This window comes from Pyxicephalus adspersus, chromosome 10 (assembly GCF_032062135.1).
Source record: "Pyxicephalus adspersus chromosome 10, UCB_Pads_2.0, whole genome shotgun sequence".
Classification (NCBI taxonomy): Eukaryota; Metazoa; Chordata; class Amphibia; order Anura; family Pyxicephalidae; genus Pyxicephalus; species Pyxicephalus adspersus.
Window position 1 is genome coordinate 7,843,555 of NC_092867.1, and position 21,886 is coordinate 7,865,440.

General features: G+C 40.1%; 1 protein-coding gene across 2 annotated transcripts in view; it reads right to left on the bottom strand.

Moving 5' to 3' along the window:
- The window catches only part of CLSTN3 (calsyntenin 3), a 40,612-nt gene that overhangs the window by 4,832 nt on the left and 13,894 nt on the right, over positions 1–21,886 (bottom strand). For both annotated transcript variants that reach the window (XM_072423792.1, XM_072423793.1), the window contains exons 3-18: positions 16,633–16,755; positions 15,540–15,735; positions 14,854–15,062; positions 14,044–14,193; positions 12,864–13,049; positions 12,174–12,443; positions 11,793–11,905; positions 9,623–9,785; positions 8,664–8,717; positions 6,505–6,656; positions 5,680–5,828; positions 5,273–5,499; positions 4,355–4,519; positions 3,839–3,984; positions 799–934; positions 47–240 (exon numbers count right to left, since the gene is read on the bottom strand). In XM_072423792.1, the coding sequence (XP_072279893.1) occupies positions 47–240; positions 799–934; positions 3,839–3,984; positions 4,355–4,519; positions 5,273–5,499; positions 5,680–5,828; positions 6,505–6,656; positions 8,664–8,717; positions 9,623–9,785; positions 11,793–11,905; positions 12,174–12,443; positions 12,864–13,049; positions 14,044–14,193; positions 14,854–15,062; positions 15,540–15,735; positions 16,633–16,755 (2,633 nt within the window). The remainder of the gene's footprint in view (positions 1–46; positions 241–798; positions 935–3,838; positions 3,985–4,354; positions 4,520–5,272; positions 5,500–5,679; positions 5,829–6,504; positions 6,657–8,663; positions 8,718–9,622; positions 9,786–11,792; positions 11,906–12,173; positions 12,444–12,863; positions 13,050–14,043; positions 14,194–14,853; positions 15,063–15,539; positions 15,736–16,632; positions 16,756–21,886) is intronic.

The following is a 21,886-nucleotide window of genomic DNA, read 5'->3' on the forward strand; positions in this document are numbered from 1 at the left end:
GGAGACTTTGGTTACAATGTATATGGTGCACCACGAATGGTCTTACCTCCATGGGGTTCACAGTTATAGTCATCGCTGAGTCCTCCCAGAATGGATCCCGCTGATTGGTTGTTTCAAGCTCCTCCCCATCAAATCCCCCTCTTTGCCGTACATTGTGTATCCTTGACAGCCCCAGAGTAACGATCAGTGCCAAGAAGCCGATACAGACAACGATGATCACCATGGCAACACCAGGAAAGACTGCGAAAAGAAGCAATATTTATGGAAATTGATGCCCATGAGAAGGATAATGTTATGTATGACAACATATCAAATCATTACTGTATTAAACAAAAAATAAAAAAAATATTCAAAGCCTTTGTTTTATGTTCCGTCTAGAAGGAGTCATATTGGCTGGTAAAGGCAAAGTGACAGGTTCTCTTGTTAGGGCAGCCCCCCAACCAGCAACTAATAAACAATAATGTAGTGCTCCCCAAATGCAATTTATGTCTGGCAAAGTCCTTAATATTGCCAGGTATGTTTGCGTATGGGGCAACATGCAACCTTCCCTCCTCCCAGGATGCAATGCTCAGGACCGAATGACCAAGCCCAGGCATTTATAGGTGCGGGAGGGGAGATCTTGCAGTCAAAGTTCCTTCACATGTAATATACCTGGAGAAGTAATGAACAACAAATGAAAGTGGAGAAGATAACTATTGAATGGGGTGGCTTTTGTAGAGAACCTGTAACTAACACATTTAGTGAGGGTGCAGAATTGAAAATAACGTATTAAAGGTTTGTTATCTGTAACATACAAACCTGAGCTGCGATTGGGACTGACCATCGCATGACCAGACAGCTCTGCCGGGGGCTGGTGTACATTGTGGACAAACTGCTGCTGTGCCGACTGGATATGGCTGGGAGAGACAGCATGGACTCCATGTAGTACATCAACCTGAGATACAGACATAAGAGAAAAAGCCTTCTTATAAGTACAACAATCCACAAGAACATTTACTTTTTTAAAAAAGGAACTCCTTTTTGTTTTGAATTTCAGGCCTAAATGATAGACAAAGGAGCAGAAAGTAGGAGCAAGCTGAAAAGGAAAACCATTCCAGAGAGTCGGGGAAGCTCTAGAAAAGTCTTGGAGCTGTGGGTTTAACAAAGTTATGAGTGAGGAAGTCATTAGTAGGTAATTGGATGAGCAAAGAGAGCGGCTAGGGGGTATTTTTCTATCAGGTCACAAAGGTAAGTGGGAAAAGAGTCGTGGAGGGATTTGAAGGCAAAGCACAGGAGCTTTAAATGTAAGCCAATAAAAAGAACTCAAAGAGAGGCAGCAGAAGAGGAGCGGAGGGAAGGATGGATGAGTCTGGCTGCAGCATTCATAATAGTTTGTAGAGAAGAGAGTCGGGCTAGTGGAACACCAGAGAGGAGGAGGTTACCATAGTCCAGATGAGAGATGATATGAGCGTGTACAAGGAATTGGTGGTCTCTGTTGGCTGCACGCTGCATTTGCTCATTGACAAAAGCCCAAAGCCTGCCAAAACAGACCCTTTTCCGCGGCGTGTATGCTAACAAGAGTCTACTTGCAGGTACAGTTTGGCAAGTCAAAAATGCAGGGAGTTATATGTATCTTACAGAATCTTTATTGTGTTTTTTCTCAAGGCTCAGGGATGAAGCCAACTTTGCTCAGTTTTCATACATTGTCACCATGTTCTTCCTGCACTCAGATGCTGGCTTATAGATAACACAAACATTAGATTGTGAGCCCATTTGAGGGACAGCTAGTAACATGACTATGGACTTTGTACATTGCTGTGTAAAATGTTGGGGCTATAAAAAATACTGGATAATAATAATTCCCTGAATTCAAAGATCCATTACTGAGTTCACCTTCTGCATAACAAATGCTAATAGCCATGCTAACTTACCATATAACTTACTGGCACTAACAGTCTGGTCCCACGTGAATGTTGTTATATCTTTGGTTTACCTGCCCTAAAAAATTTCATTTGGGGAATGGAAGATTGGTTTTTAGTCAATATAGACAGTTCTGTCTTCCAACACTTTGACACAGGAGGTCATTAGTAAGCAAAGCCAAATTTCAAAGACAAAAGATTTTCGATTTACCAAAAGCAACAACACTATAATCGTCTGTAATTTTATGCTTCATATTTTCAATCCAATAACTGTGATTGTAAGGAACAAAAGAATCTTGTTTGTATAATTCAGCGATCATTGTTTATGGGAAATGGGATAGGGTATTGTTCCCGTCTTACAGAAAATAATAAACAGCTTTACACAGCCATGAATAAATAACGCAGTAAATGCCAAATTACTTAATTGTCTGCGTGAGAAAATACATTTTTGCCAGCCTGTCTGCTTTCTCATTGTGTTCCCACCGGCATACAAGGTGTATTAACTGGATACAGATTGCACACTTTCCTGCATATTGATCAGGCTTTCAGGATGTTTTCCATCTTTAGATGGTGTAAAGGGAATGTCTGGAATATTTAAAGTGCATGTTGTTTTATAATACACTGTATACTGTTGAGACAAACACTAGTAATTCAGGAAGATCCCTTTTCTGACAGTGAGATGTTCAGCCTGTGCTCTTCTCTGACCTAGTAAGTTATTTGTCCCGTTCTTTTCTATACGAAAATGAGGTGTTGGGCCCATGCCCTTCTATGAAATAGTGGGTTGTTGGGCCTGTTACCTTCTATACCAAAGTAAGGTTTTGGGCCTGTGCCCTTCTATGACATAGCAGGGTGTTGGGCCTGTTCCCTTCTATATTAAAGTGGAGTGTTGGGCCTGTACCCTTCTTTGACATAGCAGGGTGTTTAGCCTGTTCCCTTCTATGACATAGTGAGCTGTTGGGCCTGTGCCCTTCTATGATATTGTGAGGTGTTGAGCCTGTGCCCTTCTATGACATAGTGGGGTGTTGGGCCTGTGGCCTTCTATGACATAGTGGGGTGTTGGGCCTGCGCCCTTCTTTGACATAGTGGGGAGTTGGGCCTGTGCCCTTCTATGACATAGTGAGCTGTTGGGTCTGTGCCCTTTTTGGACATAGGTGTTCCGACTGTGCCCTTCTCTGACACTTTGAGGTTTTTGACCGGCACCCTTCTTTGATATAGGGAGATTTTTAGTCTGCGCCCTTCTTTGACATTGCGCTGGGTTTATTTCCATGTTGAGGAATTTTGCTAGACCCTTCTTTTGCATGATATGATGTTAGGCCTGTGCCCTTTCCTGACGTAGTGAGGTGTTTGGCTAGTACCCATCTCTGGCAAGTTGAGGTGTTTGGCCTCTGCCCTTCTATGACATGATGAGTACTTTGACCTGTGCCTTCTATGATATGGTGTAGTGTTTGACTTGCGCCCTCCTATGACATGGTCAGATTATGACCTGTGCCGTTTCCAGACATGTCAGTTGTTTGGCTTATTAGAAAAGGCATTGTTCTTCTCTTTGTCTACATATAACCCCAGCACAATGACTTGTCCTGGGATGAGGTATAAAGAGGAAAAATACAGCTCTCAGGGTAACAAGAATAAATCTGCCCTTGCAAAAGTTTTCAATTGGAATTATACACGCAAGCAGATGAAAGTCATTTGAAGGTGACGCACGCCTCGGCTCATATAAACTAGCTGTTAACTAATGAGAATTCTACTGGATTTTACAGTGATCTGTGTTCATCTCTCCTGACCTTCAGTTCATGCTGCAGGCAATGCATGAAGGTCGGGTCAATAGGCGATCAATGTCAGACTCTGTTAAAGGAACAGTGAGCCCAAATTCAAATGAACAAACATGTATATAAAAGTTATTGTATATGCATAAAATATGAAATATTATACATTGTGCTTACCTCAGTATAAAGCTGGTTGCTTATGTACCTCCCGTTCATCTCGCTGCAGGAAACATGGAATTTGCGTGCGTATAACTCTGCCCTGGGTGCTGTGTGGTAGCTCACGCTGCGCAGGATGTCTTCATAGACTGCTACGTTTTGCACACCTGTACAGATATAGGAGCAAGAAACACATGTGAGAGGGCAAATAAAATGTAAGCGGTTGTCTGTTGGGCTTGTAGACTCGATTAGGTTTTCCTGATGTATAGTAGGAGCTGCATTTCCTGTTTTCCACTGATTCAGAACAGGGCCTGTGATTGCCACTAGTTCCATGGACCTTATAGCTGGCAAGTGGACTAGGCTAGGCTGTTGGTCCATTACAGCTAGGTCAAGGTTTAGTGCAGAAATATTACTAGACCATGCCACAATGAATCACTAGGTAATCATAGATGATTCCTATAGACGGGGGCATGGAAGCAGGTAATTTCTAGGAGTATTATTAAAGTCTGGGAGCTATATAATAGGAGAATTCTTCACCTGTAATACGCAGACTGCGGGAGTTGTTCTCAGCTTCAAGGCCACGTTGCCATGCAGAAGAGAGATCCAGAGACAGGCTCTCATATTCCTGGTTTAGGTCCTCACCCACCACACCAATTTCACACCTCTCCAGAGAGCACTCGATTCCATCTGGAAACTGCATATCTAATTGTGACATAGAAATAACATATTTGGTCAATAGGTAAAACAGTATATTATGATCAAAGATACTGAAAATATTTTTTAAATTTAGTAAAATATGTAGATATGATCAAGGTAACAAAATCCTTTCACAGCGCTATAACTTGGCAGAACTGACATCAACTATGAATTCAGAAATTGGAATTAAGGTTTGGTTCGTCATTTTTATTTATTTGATCAGTGTAATAGTTACATTGAGCAGGTCAACATGTGTGTGGCTACTAATGATGTTGAAACCTTGACCTTGTTTGTCTCCCAATTAAACCATTAATGACAATGAGAAGTGATTGTACATCTTTTGCACTTTGTCTTATGTAGACACGTCTATATCAGAAAGGTCCCGGGGAGATCATCAGCAATATAGACCCTTGCTATTGTTTCCTAGAAATACTTTACTACAGGTTGCATCCATGGCACTCAGTTTGCATGCCCAGCACTGCCTACAGGGTTGTTGGTAAACTGGGTTATTAGGATGGATCCCTTATCTGGTAGAAGAAAGGAAAAAGAGGTATATACTCTGAAATAATCAGGTTTATCCTTAGCACAACTCCAGAAAGAGTGTCCCAAGGGCTTTCACTCACGCATAGAGCTTGCCAACCTTCAGTTAGAAGTAACATAAAATATTTATTTGAACTCCATTCATAGGAATTTTAAAATATTTTTTGGTGCTTAGAAAATAAATACAAATATTGTAAAAATAGAGAATAGATCCCTCACCGGCTCTTGGTGCTCTTTCAAGCTTGTTTGGAGTTAATGAATGGGAAACGGTGCAAGTAATCCTCAAATCTGGGAATATCGGAACACCAAGTGGCCCTTGGAAGTCAGACACAGGGTGTGCAGATCGAGGGGATCCAGTGAGTTGAACTTGTGGGGCATCTGGCTGCAGAACTACAAGATAGCCATCCAGGTCTGGTACTGAGAGACATCCTTCATCGCTGACACACCTAGAGAACAGGAAAAACTGCTATTCACCAACAAAATAGGTAAAAACACTGACATTGACTCAACCAATGATTCCGGAAATATATCAGAGAAATAAAAGCCATCTGGGCTCACAGGAAATGTTGAATATTTGAAAAGTCACAGCCTATACTCTCTCACTAGCCAGCACATTATTAACCTACCTGACAGTGGTCTGCAGTTTAAGGGGTCGCACACCCGGTGTTGGAAATTGTAGAGAGTTGAGGTATTCAACATGTTGGAGAGCTCGACTGAAGGAAACTGCATCATCCCCTTCCAAGGACAACTGTGACTGAGCAGGGTTCACATGAACCTGGGAGCAAAGGTAAAAAATATCATACAATCAACATTCACAACACAGAAGTACTTAAAGACCTCAAAAAGATACCAAAACTCTACATGGCCATGAAGGAGAATTCTACTGTGCATGACAATACATAGTTTGGTTATAGTTGAAGATCTTTTAAACAGAAGTCAAAATGTACAACTGGAGAAGAGTTGAGACTCCTTTATTTATTGTTGTTTGTGGGTCTTTATCCACACTATAAGTTGTGCCTTTGGGCCTTTGAAAATCACTAACATATTTTCTGATTTCCAGCCAAAATATTTTCAGTTTTGAACACGATGCTAAAAATATAAAACCCCTGTCAGGTTTTTATTGCAGTCTCTGTCATCATTTAGGGATTCAATTCATTTACTTTCACATGGAGATACGCTGAGAGTTTTGGTAAGGTGGGGAAGCTTACAAAATTAAGTTGTACTAACAACTCCCCATTCTAATATAAAAAATGGATTTATCTTTCAAGAAAAGACGGATTTAAAAAATAGGGGTGTAATAGCACCCCGTCAGATCTTTTTCATCATCAGTTTGTGCAAACATTGGTATACCACAGGATTTAGACTTGCGATATATTCAAAGAAAATGGCATATGGTGATTTACTGTAGGGTGTTGGCACATCAAAGAGTTACTGACAGCCTAACGTATTACCTTCATTCCTTTTCCCAGACTGTCAAAGTCAGTGTACTGCAGACCCTCTTTACATGAGTAAAGACATTCTATCACTTCTCGAGAATCCACTGGACCCAACCGCAGAGACAGGCCAGAAATGTAACCACGCAGGAATCGGCCAACAGAAGAACCTAGAACCACAGAGTTATAAATGGCCAGTTTAGAAGAGATGGCAAGAAAACAGAAAGCAGAAGAGGGCAGGAGAACACAGAGCAGAAGAGAAAGGGCAGGAAAGTAGAGACAGGTGGGAATGTGGCCATGCAGAAATCAGAAGTGCATAAAATGTGCCCAGATTATCATAAAAAAAGCTAGCCAGCACAGAAAATCACAGATGAGATATTGCAATAAACAGCAAAAACAAATGAAGGGGAAAGCACACAAAAGCATAAAGAAGACTGTAGAAGGACAAATAGAAGGAATTTGCCAGGAAATGCCAGGAAAGCATAAAGAATAGAATAGGAGATAGCACAGAAAAGTGCCAGAGTACAAAGGAGAGGAAAGAAAAAAGGATAAACAATGGCCCTGATTTATTAAAGCTCTCTAAGGCTAGAGAAGGTACACTTTCATGAGTGAAGCTAAAGCAAACTGGAATAGATTTCTTTAAAGTCATTTGCTACCAAAAGTATTGAATCCTGGGCCAAATCCATTCCATGTTTGCTGGATCACCCAGCTTCACTAATGAAAGTGTATCCTCTCCAGCATTGGAGTGGTTTAATAAATCAGGCCCAGTGAAGGGAGAGCATGGAGGAGAGGACAGAAGAAAACAGAGGATTGAACAGAAAAGAAAAAAGGGCAGAAAGCCACATATGAAAGAATAGTACAGGACATGTGGACAGGGGGAAGGAAAGGACAAAAAAACACAGACTGAAAATTCTTTAGGAAAGGTATACAGGAGTAACACAGAACAACACAAGTAAAATGGCAGCACAGCACACAGTAGGCTACAGAGTGTGTGTAAATCAGGTTGTAGATTGTGTTAGGAAAGCCTATAACATGGGAAAAACATGCAAACTCCATGCAGATAGGAAGAGACAAGTGCCTACAGTGGACAAGATCATTGTTCCAACAATATGCAGTGCTTTATAGTTTAAGGAAGTTAACAGAAAATACATAATCTAACAAGAGATATCTTTTTACTTTGCTGATTTCATTCACTTGGCACAGTGTCATATGCATTCTATGCCAATCTTGTGCAGCACAAACTAATATTTCTGATGCCAATAAAGTAAAGGAAAGGATCTGAAGGTAAATCTAGGGGTCCAAAAACATGTAAATTTTGCATGAAAGTTTTGTATCTTATGTAAAATATGTACAAACAGACAGTCTTTGGAGTTAGCTAAGGGTTGGTACTTAAGTTGTTAAGTATTGGAGTCAGGTTATATGCAAAGGGTTTCTGGATCAGGTTAAGGGTAAAGGTTTGGCAAAAAAGGGCAATGGATTTAGGTTATACTAAGCACCAGGTTAAATGAGGGCTGATCTAAGGCTTGGTTTAAGGGGAAACACATGCAATACCATTTGGATTCAGCCCTTAAATCAATATACTATAATGAGCAAGTAAGACAAGGTAATAAGCTTTGTGCAGATGTTTACGTCATGTCTATTTCAAGGTGATCATTTTATGGTAATCCTATTTATAGAACTCAAGAAGACAAAATCTATATCGGACAGAATGAAAAAAAGTGCTATTGGGGGAAGGGGATGGTGTTGGAAGGAAGGAGAAGGATGAGTGAAGCAGCAATGAAAGGCAGGGTAGGAGACTAAAGTGGCAAGCAATGCCAAATATTGTGCATCACATCCTTTATTATTATTATTATCATTATTATTATTATTATTACTACACAGTATTTATTATGCATCGCATTTTAAAGTCCATAGCCTTGTCACTAGCTTTCCCTAGGGGCTCACAATCTAATGTCCCTACCTCAGTCATATGTCTTTCATACAGTCTGAGGTCAATTTTTGGGGGAAGCCAATTAACTTAACTGCATTTTTTCGGAATGTGGGAGGAAACCGGAGTACCCGGAGGAAACCGGAGTACCCGGAGGAAACCTACGCAAACACGGGGAGAACCTGAACTTGATGCAGATATTTCTTCCATCAACTATAATGCTGTATATAACAGAACTAAGACAGCCTACCTGGGGTGGCTCTTGACACCTCATTGTCATTCACTCTCACTGCAAACTTCTCATCTGAAAAAAAAAAAACAGTTTGGGTTGATTTAACATTTTGCTGAAATCTATTTTCAACTTTGATCCTCTTCACTTTTTCCTTCATTGCCCACCCTTTTCAAGGTCTGGGGGTACAGGGTTGCCTTCACGTTAGAATGTTATATGTGCACTTGTGTTTTAGTGTTTCTGTCTGCGTGTTTATTAGGTTATTAAAACAAAAAAAAAGACTCAGGAGAGGCTGAGTATTTTGCACCCATTACTCTTCATCAGAGGAAAAAACAGTATCACAGACCTCCATTTGATGCAATCCCAGGACCAAGCAGTGGGAGACATTTATCAAGCAAATTAGTGGCACATCTAGATACAAATAGGGCTGTCTGTCACTTTTAAAATTTAAAGGGCATATTTACAGTAAGGGGGATTGATCAAGTGTGTTATACATTAAGGCAATGCTATATGGAAATAGTGAGACAGACCGTTTGACAGATTTACTGCAAGGTTACAGGTTAAGTCATAAATTTCTTTCTCAGCTCCTGTAAAGTAGCACTGTAACAAATTAAAACCCGCCTCTGACCACTTCCTAATTGTGTGTCTGTTTAGAATGTAATGTCTTATCTTCAGTTACACTTGGCAGCCCTGGATTACAGACTTCTTCAAAGCACTGATGTATATTACTTTACATATGGCCAAACATTCTTAAAATCAACAAATGTGGTTGTAGGGACATGCTTACCGCATTTTGCACAACTAATCATACAATCTTATTTCCTCAGTGTATTTCCTCCCAGTTTAGGAGCTGACTAACTATGGACTACCAGACTCCTACGACTCACCTTAGCTATGGTAGCCTCTGGTAATCTAACAACAAATTTGACCTCTGCAAACTTGATTCTTACAAACTTTCATTACTTTCAATGGGACCTCACCTGTCCAGCAGCCTCCAATCATGAGCCTGGCCTGACGCTTAGGAGGAGTTAGCGCTCCATTATCGTGGATAAGAGCTGGATCGTATGTCACTCCATCCACATAGAGGGCGACGGTTGGGAATTCAAGGCTCAGAGCATAATGATGCCACTCTACATCACAAACCTGATATGAAAAACGGGGAACAGATATAACAAAATTCAGGGGCCAAAAAAATAGAGGTCAGGGGGCATAGTAAACAGATCAAAAGTGACAGAGGAGAGTAAAGGACGGGAAAGCACAGAATAAAAGAAAAGACAAGACAAGGGAGCACAGATGATATTAGAGGACAGGAGAGCACAAATAAACAGGTATGACAAGAAAGCAGATATAAAAGAGGTGAGCATGAAAGCTCAGAAAAATAAGGGATAACAAAGGACCAGAGAGGACAGAACAAGAGAGAGCAAAGTACAGAAGAGAGAACAGCAAAATAGAGAGAAGAGTAATGGAGAGGAGAACACAGAGGAAAGAACACGAGAGCAAGCAGGAAAGGAGGGGAGAGGAGAACACAGAGCAGAAGAGAGGACAGGAGTTCACAAAGAAGAGGACATGAGACCACAGAAGAGAAAACAGCAGATAACAGAAAATAGGTAATGAGAGGACAAGTGAAGCACAAAGGAAAGACGCTACAATCCAATACAGTGTCTCTGCTGGACATAACATTTTACAAATTTCAACCACACCATCACCAGACACTTTATAGTGCAACTCCCTTGAACCCAATGTCTCCTTTCTTGTTTCCTGATAGACTACACTATCCAGAAATTAGAAACATCTTGCATAAAGTCCCCTGAGAAAGCCCATAGAGGCAAAACGCGTCGGGACATTAACTGTTATATTTGATTTAACGTAACTTTTACTTAGGAAAGCTATGTCTAGTTCATAGGTCAAAAGGAACCACTGTGCCTGAGGACCCAGTGGGGCTGACCTCAATTATTTGTTTGTATGACCAATACCTAATTTCATGTTAAATACCTTCCTGAAGTAAGGAATGTAACTGCACATTTTGTTCAATACACAAATACCCTGGCTGTCCCTCTCTTTGTTAGGCTATTTACATTTATTTTTATCAGGGTATGTGGCTCCTTTTTATTAGTAGAATCTAATCAGCACTCTTTTCACCCTTTCCATACGAGCACAGAGTAAAGGACAAGAGAACACAGAAGTGAGGACAGCAGACAAGAGAACAGTACAGAGAAGAGTAATGGAGAGGAGAACATTGAGGAAAGAACAGGAGAACAAGGAGGAGAGAAGGGGATAGTGGATCACAGACCAGAAGTGAGGACAGGAGTCCACAGAGAAAAGGACAGGAGAACATAGAAAAGAGAACAGCAGAGTACAGAGAAGAATAATGGAGAGGAGAACACAGAGGAAAGAATAGGAGAGCAAGGAGTAGAGAATGGGAGAGAGGAGCACAGAGCTAAGTGATGACAGGAGTCCATGAAGAAGAGGACAGGAGAGCACAGAAAAGAGAACAGCAGAGTACAGAAAAGTACAGCAGAGTACAGTGGAGAGTAATGGAGAGAACACAGAGGAAAGAACAGGAGAACAAAGAGGAGAGAAGGGGATAGGAAAGCACAGACCAGAAGTGAGAACAAGAGTCCACAGAGAAGAGGATAGGAGAACACAGAAAAGAGAACAGCAGAGTACAGAAAAGAGTAGTGGAGAGAAGAACACAGAGGATAGAACAGGAGAGCAAGAAGAAGAGAATGGGAGATGAGAGCGCAGAGCATAAGAGAGGACAGGAGTCCACAGAGAAGAAGACAGGAGAGAACAGAGGAAGGAACAGTAGAGTACAGAAAAGAATTAGAGAGAGAACAGGGGAGCACAGAAGAGAGGACAGCAGAGAACAAAAGAAAGAAAAAATGAGAAAATGGTAGGTGGGTTAAGAAGTAATAGGGAGTGATAACAGAAGAGCACAGAGGGGAAAAGGGCAACACCTGCACAAGAAGACTGGAGGTGAAAGGGAAAGAAAACGAATACAGTACAGAAAAGAAGATATGACAGGAGAAAGGAACAGAGACAACAGGAAATAAAAGATGAGTTAGCTTAGTAGAGGAAATGGACAGTGTTCTTTACAATGTCACCTTGTTGTGTCCTTCTGGACCCTCCCACTATGACATGTATAATTACCTGTTCCAATTTCCAGAGAAATTTCACAGGACGAGCACTGTCCAATAAGGACCAGTAGAGAAAGGAGATTCGGCAACCATGCACTGCCAGGGTATAATGTGAGAAGCTGCCATCTTTTTTACAGGGAAACAGAGCACAAACATGGAGGTTACAAGCAAGGAAGAGACAAAATTGTATTGATGTACACAGCACTGTATTAGTTGCTAGAACAAGTAGGCATAAACCTAAATCACATCTACTAGGTTTTACCCCTTACACTAAACACTAAAAAAGAATTTATATTTTGTATATAGTATACCAATTAAATAACAAGTTCCACATTATTCATACTGACCACATGGCATACATGGCCACCCCTTAGCATATCTACTTTACTCTCACCATTCTGTACAGTGTTACACAACAGCACTTCCTCTTCCTTTCCCGCCTTTCCTCCACTTCCTCCTGCATGTTTCAGCCAAAAAGAAAGAGTTAAATGATCAGCTGCTCCACCCCCTGCAGGTAACCGCCCAGGAGGAACCTCCACTGACTGGGATCCATTGAACCAATAAACTGGGCTGCTGTCCTGTGTGTCCTGTATGGGAAGGCTGTGTGTCCAGTTATATATGGGGCTAGGGGGAGGAAGTAAGTCAACATCTCCTGCAGCAGCTCCTAGAAAAGAGAAAGAATAAAATGATTTTGTAATAACTAATCATTATGTTTATAACAACATACAGAGATAGGATTCTTGGGTTATATTATCTGGGATATTAAGGGAGGTAATCATATAAAAAAAATGAAAAAACTAGAGGAAAAGTTTAGTTACTTGTATTTTAGGTCCAGTTTGTAAAAACTGACTTTTCAAAGTCTAGATTAAGCCCTGTCTCGTCCTAGTATTAAACCCTGCCTGATTATTCAATTGTTAAGTAACACAACTTCAGTAGGTAGTAGCGGCTTTGGCTTTTTTACAATTGAATAGCAGGGGTTGAAATTTTTTTGACAAATTTAACTTAGTTACTGGTGCTTTGTTATGATACAGAGTATTGCTCTGATGTTATCCTTGCCATTTACAATATTACATTACTGACATACCACACAACTTGCGTAATGACTTCTCAGAGTAATTGTCCCGATCGCAGCCCTTGGCAATGTGACTGGTTTGGATCTCCACTGTGGCCTGAATGTTCCATATTGGCTCTTCGCAGGTCTCCAGGTGAATGTTGGGAAACAATGCCAGGCTGCCCGCCCCAGGCACGTATTCAATGCGTTTGTTCCAGCCTGTTGGAGAAAAGAGTAGAGTTGCTTAAGTTAGGATGCCATAGATAAATCACTACTTCCTCGGGAGTGGTGGTGGGAAGACTATCATAGCACAGACACAGTGCACAAACTAGTACAAAGTTAGAGCACACTGTCAGTGGACACTATCAGAGCACATACTGTCAAAATTCAAACAGTAACCACACAGAAAAGGCATCACACTGCCAGAGCGCACAGGGGCACACAGCGCGGTCACTACTGACCCACTCAGAACACATTCTGCCAGAGCACACACCTCAGTCGATCGAGGACCTATAGCCTACAAGAGATTCTTTACATCTAACATTTCCAGTGGTGTCAGATGCCCATGTCTGCAACTGAGTGTTGTGATTTTGTCTGCTGCCCCTTACTTTACTACAAAGCACAATACTAACATTGCAGGGGGAGAAAAAACCACAGAGCAAAGCACAGAAGTATCTGATGTTGAAGAATCTTCAGTGGCAACGGATCTTCAGGTCACAGAGTGGCTTTCAATCATTTTTAAGCCACTTGCAAATATCCTTCATGTTTATGAAATCAACCCTGAATTTTATAGCTCGGCTTTTTGACTCTGGTACAGCCATAAGGTTCTATTGTTAACCCCATGTTTCCAAAATCCTTTTGTCTGTTAAATTCGTCTGGAACACGTTCCCTAGAAAGTCCTAGGAAGACAATACATACTCACTGTATTATATCTACAGAAAAGATACACCCTAGGACAGGACTATGGAACATTTTCCCCTTTCCTTTTCACTTTATACCAAAAGGGGGTAATTATTCTGTAGTCCACAGAAGTGAAATGGGCAGGAATAAAATGCATTGTTAAAGTTTACACTTTAAATATGCTTTAAATATAAGACCACGCTCCAAATCAGTGGTTTGATAAATTAATTATTCATTTCCATAAAGCCTGCTAAATGATACAAGATCCACAGAGATCAGCTGATCTTGTGCATGGACTTTCACATGATATTACCTTTCCAGCTGGGTTTGCAGATAGGTTTCACCTGGATCTCCACCTCTGCATCCTCCACGGCGCGTTTTTTGCCACAGTCATATGCAGTCACTGTAAATCTGATCAGTCTGTCACCATTGGCTTGCAGAGGCTGAGTGTTCTTTATGTAACCTACAGACACAATTCATATGAGATATAAATAACATGAGTACAAATACAAATGTATATTTACATTTTTGGACAGAGCAGAGAATTGCTAAATCCCTTTTTGGAGTCTAACTGTGGCCTGTGACCCCACTGATTTCTTATTTTTAATAAAGCGGGAATTAGTTATTATTTCTTTCCGGTCACTGTCCGCATCTCCTTATTTTTTGCCTTGGTGTCAAAGAGACAGTAAGTAAGATTAAATTTCTCCACCAAGATCATGAACAGCAAAAAATGAATTAAGAATTAACTCTTCCAAAGTTTTGATTTCAGAATGCCTGTAGTCTGTACAGGCCACTTGAGTTCCACCAAATTATTAACCTGTCCTTATAGAGATGGATGGTACACGACATACAGGAACAGAAATCTTCCTTCCTCAAGGAAGCACAATTGTCTAAAATGTCTTTGCATGTTGTAGCATTACCAGAAACATCCCAAACCAACAACTGCTAGGATTTTTCATTTACAAGAAGAAAAAAAACATATGAATGTGAATTAAAAAAAAATAAGTGCAGCAGTCTGAGAATGTTTTCATGAAACCTGGATCTCCCAGGACGTGATGAGAACAATAAATCAACCTTGCTAACTCTGTACAACATAAGACAGCATGTACCTGGCACAACTTACCGTCATTGTCAATGGTGAAGGGCACATTGGGGGTGAGGATCTGGTAGAAGCAGACCTGGCTGTATTGAGGAGAGCAGTCTTGGTCCCACGCCTGCACACGCAGGACCCGTTCATACAAACGCCCCTCTGTCACAGAGGCCCGGAACACTCGCTCTCCAAAGACAGGGGCAAACTCATTGACGTCGTTCACGCGGACGTGTACTGTTGCTCTAAAACAGACATAAAGGTGAGAGTGTGAGAATAAACAGATAAAAATATCCATCACAGCACATCTAATTAATAGTTGGACAGGTGTGAAACAAGAAATACTGTATTTGAATGGCAAAACTGACAAAAAATAGAGATTATCAATGGTTTTTCTATGAATGTAGCATATTCAGTAGAGGTTTCCACTAAAATTGAAATCTACCAAATGTCTCATTGTTACAACAAAAATAGGGGACAACTGATTATGCCTGTCTACCAATTGTCCTCTTATGTTGTACTCATTTAGACAGGCTTCTGTGGGAGACTACAAATGCCTGGGATTACAAAGACATTCTCCAATGTTTTAATGAAGAAACCAGCCATGCCATGTGTAGCCAAATACACAGTATGTAATTGCATTGAAGCTGCAGGAGGTCAGCAGGAGAAAGTATATCAAAGGTAAGAGTAAAGGAATAAATGATCACGAATATTTGACTTACTTGTGGGACTTTTTGCTGTTGGCTCCATCAGGACCTTCTCCACAGTCATGAGCCTGGATAGTGAAGGTGTGCTCCCGTTGTGCCTCACAGTCTACAGGACCCTTAGCACGGATCAGACCTTCTCCTGTTGTTCGGTCTAAAACAACAGCTTCAAAGGGAGTCCCAGCTCCATGAATCCGGAATCCACAGATTTCACCTGCGATTCATCAGGAGACAGAATGATGGCAAAAAGGTGTAATTATGAAGGACCCAGAGCCAGTACTGGTGGGGTGGCCATTGTACCATGTCATGCAGAGGGGAATCAGGCATCTGGGACACACCTGGGAGTATCAGAGGCTATGGAATATTCAGCAAGGTAAGCTCATCATGAGAACAAAGTTTTGATTATGCCTGTCTATGCCTGTCTACCAGTTGTCAATAGGATAGATGGGTATCATTTTTTTTTTTTTTTTGCAGAAACATCTTTTTTTCTATTTGTTTGAGCTAGAGACAGTGTTACTATATTCATGTTTCTTTTAGACAACCGCAACATAACCTGGTTATATTTTCTCATTAGTCCCCAGGTCCTACTGTATACAGTCCTACACTGTCATACATTGTCCTACTGCATTGTATATACAATGGCAAAAAAGCCAAATGGGGGTAATACTCCAGCTGTTCTGGATGTAAAACTGACCCCAGGAACCAATTTGTCCTGAATGGGACCCACAAACCTTCTGGCTGATGGACCTGTGGTCTAACACAACACAATTCATGGCATTATTTATACTTTGCATTGTGGTGTCTCTCTTCTAAATTTATATTTGAGGTCACAGTCAAATGGAAGTGACCACCAGCAGGGATGTACTTGTTTCTTTGACCCATTTTATGGTCGTTGAAACCTTCCTGGTCACAGCAAGTGTATACATATGGTGCAAAACTGATTCTGCATTCATACAACATCCACCAAAGGGAAGCTCCAATGTTAAAGTGACCTCTCAGCAGCATGGTAGGTTATGTTTCAAGGAGAACAACTTCCTCTTCAAAAAGTCAGAGAGATCTGACCTTTTAATGCTTAAAATAATTCATTAGTATTATTAATTCCTGCCATTACCTGCATATCTCAGAGGTGCATCCTTGTCCAAAGCAAACAGCGGAGGGTTAAGCAGCACAGTGTTATCATTCTCCATTATAATCCCTTGGTACTGGGCTTCCATCCATGGCTTGTGTTTGTTACCTGCCGAAAGGACACAGATTTCTTATAACAAAAGTCTAATCCATCACTCAAGCATTTTACTATAGTATATTGGAAACCAAAACTTTTTGCATAAGGCAGAAGGTTAAAAAAGCAGTTTTTTTTATCTGTTACTCCTAATCTGTTACTGGAGAATTTGCTCCACATCCTGTGTACCCCCCCAAAAAGGGAGAGGATATCTTTCCATAGAGAGAATAATCCTCTCACATTGGGCCCTGTTTATTAAAGCTCTCCAAGGCTGGAGAGGATACACTTTCATCAGTGAAGCTGGGTGTAGCAAACCTGGAATAGATTTCTTTTCTGGATCACTCAGCTTCACTGATGAAAGTTTATTCTCTCCATCGTTGGAGAACTTTAAAAAAACAGACCCATTGACAGATGCCATGGGAGGAAAATGTTTTTATAACAATACATCTTTATTAAAGGTATATTTTAGAAACAGGGAATACAAACAAAAGTTGTAACTAAGAGAGAGGCCCGTAACATTAAAATAATAGGCACAGGGTCTACATGACAGGGTGCGCGGCATAGCCTAGAAAGGTTAAGGGTTAACAAGAAGAGGAAATGGTTAGAGAGGAGTAGAATTACTGGTCTGGGGGTAAAAGTGGAGTGTGGCATAGGAAGGGTTAAAAGAGTCTGAACGGAAGAAAAAGTTTCCCGCATGGGGGTTCGGATTGGTAAGTGCGTTTGGGGTCTTGGAACAAGGGTCCTGTTTGGTATAAAAGTGGTGAATTTTGGCAGGAGGGATCCTCATTGGTGGGGTCCCCCCTTTAAATAATTGAATGGTATGGCTCCTGAGGTGGTGCTGGGCGGCTAGGGGCCAAGGTTGAGAGGTTGATGGATTAAAAATCCTGATGGGGTGCAGACTTTGGCTTCTGAGACCTGCAGCCTGCTTGTTCGGGTTTATAACAAAAAGTTTTTTGTTTTTTTTTCTTTTTTAAAAGATAAGGGCTATTGTTGTTTATTGTTAAAAGGGGGTTATAGTGTTAATTTTTTTAAGTTATGTTAATGTATGCTTGATTTATAAGAAGTCATAAAAGTGTTTTTGTTATTAATGTTGTTATTTATATTGTGAATGGTTAAATATTCAATATGTTGTAAAATAAAAAGCTGGTTGCCAGCCTAGTTAGGTTCAAAATCATGCGTTTGAGTTTTTTTGGAGGTTGGAAGTGGTTTGGCAAGCAGGTGAGGAGGTTTTGAATTAGGAGAAAGGAAGGGGTAAAGGTTGAAACTAACCTGGTCATGAAAATATTACATCTGTGAGATAACCATCTCCTAGATTGTAAGCTCTTCGGGGCAGGGTCCTCTCCTCCTCCTGTGTCACTGTCTGTATCTGTCTGTCATTTGCAACCCCTATTTAATGTACAGCGCTGTGTAATATGTTGGCGCTATATAAATCCTGTTTATTAATAATAATAATGATGTGAACATAGGATGGCATAAACATGCCATAATATTAATAGATCTAAGCACAGCATTCACTAATCATCAGCCATAACTGAGTTGGTAAAATTGGCGATCTTGTTCATACATTTCCGTGAAAAAGTTACTAAAAATAAACAGCAGATAACAAAATGAATAAAGGTAAAGCTCCAGTAATCTGTCATTTCTCTTCTAATTCACAGAGAGTGATATATTAAAGAATGCACCTAGGAAGCTAGAGTTGCCAGCTTGCTTGGAATTTATTGTAGGCATTATTTTTTAATGCAATCATCCTCTCAGTGGAACATTGCATATTGAGATCTGAAAATAACCTCTCGAATTTCTGGAAGAGAAGTGCTTTGCCATCTCATTGTAATGTTAAGTTTGGCTGCTAGTTAAAGATAAGTAATTATCATCCAATGTTGTTTATGAAATAGGTCAATATCTGTATGCAGAGGAGCTAGCTCCACTTTAGGACATATTAAGCACCTATAATATCTGAAATATAAGAAAATGGCATTCTGGTAGGATCTAAGGGGCAGTAGCATAAAATATATATATAGCAACGTCTCTAAAGTAAGCAAAGATTTTAGAGTAAAGCAGTGATATACCAAGAAGGATCTTTTGAAGATGTTCCCAATGGTTGGTGCAATAGGAAGCCTAAGAAAACCTTTTTTAAGACATGGAACCGTTGTAAATTATTTTCTTATATCCTTCTTGGTTTTTCAAAATATGTTTGAAGGTTGTGATAGTTATAGAAAAAAGATATTTACTTTTAAGATATAGGATTGGATAGTAACTGATAGAAATAACAATAAAACAGCTTTGAATTAAAATTTGGGTACATTTTTTAAAAAAAAAATTGGGTAAGTACGTATTGGGGCTCAAGAAAACTTTTGCTTAATTCTTATAGATAAATGGGGAGAGGTTTGTGCAGATATAGTATGACCATTGTCAGGGTTGATTGTCTGCATTTGTATGCGGCTAATGGAAGAAGCAATAGACAGCCAATAGATATTGATGATTGTGAGCAATCAAGGGTTTTTTTTGTGATCCTTCTGTTTGAGCATGCGTATCTCATATTAAATAAAATAAATGTAATACACTATCGCTAAAGAACTGACCAGGAAGTTTGTGTTGGTGTCGCAGGAAAACTTGAAAGAATACCTCAAATACATGTTAGCAGGTAAAGAATATATAAACTCAAATTATATAAATAATATAACCCAAATGTAATAATAATAATAATACTACAATAAGTACAATGTACCTATTACAATGTTTCTCAATCAGGACTTCATGGAACCCAAGGGCTCATCCAGACGTTGCTAGGAATTTGTTGAGCAATTTGGAACTCTCAGGTCAGTTAAAGTGATAGCAATGATGTTATTGGCTATCTATAAGAATGACATTCTTCCCAATAGCCAGCAATGGAAGAATTCTTCCCCCCGAACATCATGCATCATCAGTAATTATGGCCCTGAAAACCTGAACATTATAGGGTCCCCCCGTGTTAAAAAGGTAGAGAAAGGCCTAATATATATAAATACATTTTTACAATTCTAAAAGGTAAAAAACCATTACCCATTCAATTCCGTAAAAATCTTCATTACGAATTACAGAACAATCAAGTGCACCTAGTGCAAGCAAATCTTGCAACAAACACATAAAACATGTTCAAACAAAATGTTCAGTGCAGCTGGAATATTGGCTACGTTTTTCTTACAAATATAATATTTTTTCATCTTGTGGATACTACAGCAATGTGTTGATAATAAATGGCACCAAATGATATTTTGCAAATAGATATTATTATTAATATACATTTTTTATATAGCGCCAATGTTACGTATTGCTGTACAAAGTCCATGGTCAACTGTCCCTGAAAGGAGCTCACAACCTAATGTCCCTACCATAGTCATATGTCTTTAGTACAGTCTAAGGACAATTTTGGGGGGAAGCCAATTAACCTAACTGCATGTTTTTGGAATGTGAGAGGAAACCAGAATACCCGGAGGAAACCCACACAAACACCGGGAGAACCTGCAAACTCCATGCAGCTGCAATGGCCGGAGTGCTAAGCTCTAAACCACCATATTAAAAATATTTATGTGTGTGCAAAGAATTAGATATTAGTCTTCTGATCTCCGTCATGTGTCTATGGACTGCATCAAGACCACTTACTGCTTTGAGCTTTGCGTAGAAAAAGATAAAACCGCTATTAAGTCGACTAGCCCCTCCAGACCACAGTAAGTCACATGAGGAGGAAGCTACAAGCAGCTCTGATTCTGCATTAATCTCACTGCAAAGCCTTCAACCATCTGCCACTGTACAGCTGTGCCACTTCCAGAGACTGGCGCCAGCATCTGCAAACTACCACAGCAAGTTAGTGTCATCTTGGCACAGTGATCGCCTGTGACGGCAGTGACCTTCAGACGAAGAAGAAGTGTTTTCTCAAGTGTCTGATGGAATTACATGATTTAGGGTGAAAAAGAAAGGGACAGGAGATTTGTGCCGCAAAAAGCAAAGAAAATGGAAGATGGATTTTATATAGATACATAAATTTCTTCCTATTACCTTTATGCACAAGGATTGTGAAACCTTTTCAGGTTCATTCTTCCTGAATATCCTTATCTGTTTTTTATTTATTTAATTTTTTTATGGCATCAATGAAAAGCCAACTCTGAGACAATCATACAAATCCTGATGCCTGATGTGACCTTGGTAGTGTTCACAAATGTGTGACAGCCCAGCTCCAGCCTTTCACTTTGCTTTAAAGTTACAGTCTGTTTACTGGGTGGAGATAAAAATGAAGCCTATTATTATTATTATTATTAATAATAATAATAATAATAATAATAATAATAAACAGGATTTATGTAGCGACAACATATTACGCAGCATTGTACATTAAATAGGGGTTCAAAATTATACAGACAGTGACCCAGGAGGAGGACAGGACTCTGCCCCAAAGAGCTTACAATCTAAGAGGTGGGGAAAGTATCACACAAAAGGAGGGGAATATGGAGTGGTGGGATAAAGTGGAGTTTTAGGAGAAAAAGACAGGTGGGCAAGTTTAAAAAGATGGGTTTTGAGTGCTCTTTTAAATGAGCAGAAAGTAGGAGCAAGCCGAATAGGATGAGGAAGACCATTCCAGAGAGTCGGGGCAGCTCTAGAAAAGTCTTGGAGCCGTGTGAGGAAGTCATTAGTGCACTACATGGTGACATTTGTAACAAGTGATAGTGTGCTGCTGTGTAATTCAATTGGAATGGCGCTCCAATGCATCTTGATGGCCAGCTTGTGGCAAATTGCAGGGCATAGTAATGCATACACAATGCCTTGCAAATATTAACACTGCTGCAATGCAGCTATGACAATTGCAAAGGTGTACACCTAGAAAAATGTTTCCTCCCACCTGCAGCAAACTGATTACATTGAAAAATATAGGATGGAGCAGTCAATAGTCAACAACACTTTATATGTATATCGTTTTAGAAAAAAAATCAATAAGTTTCATTCAGAATTCACCCTGCTGAATATCTAGTTTATTATACTTTATATAGATGGGGCAGCCATATTTGCCTATTATATAACCAGCCTCTATTTTATGTTTTGCAGAGCTACCCAAAGATTGTGCTAAAATGCACCAACTTTCTGGCCTATATTATATCTCAGCAATTACTGTAAAGAA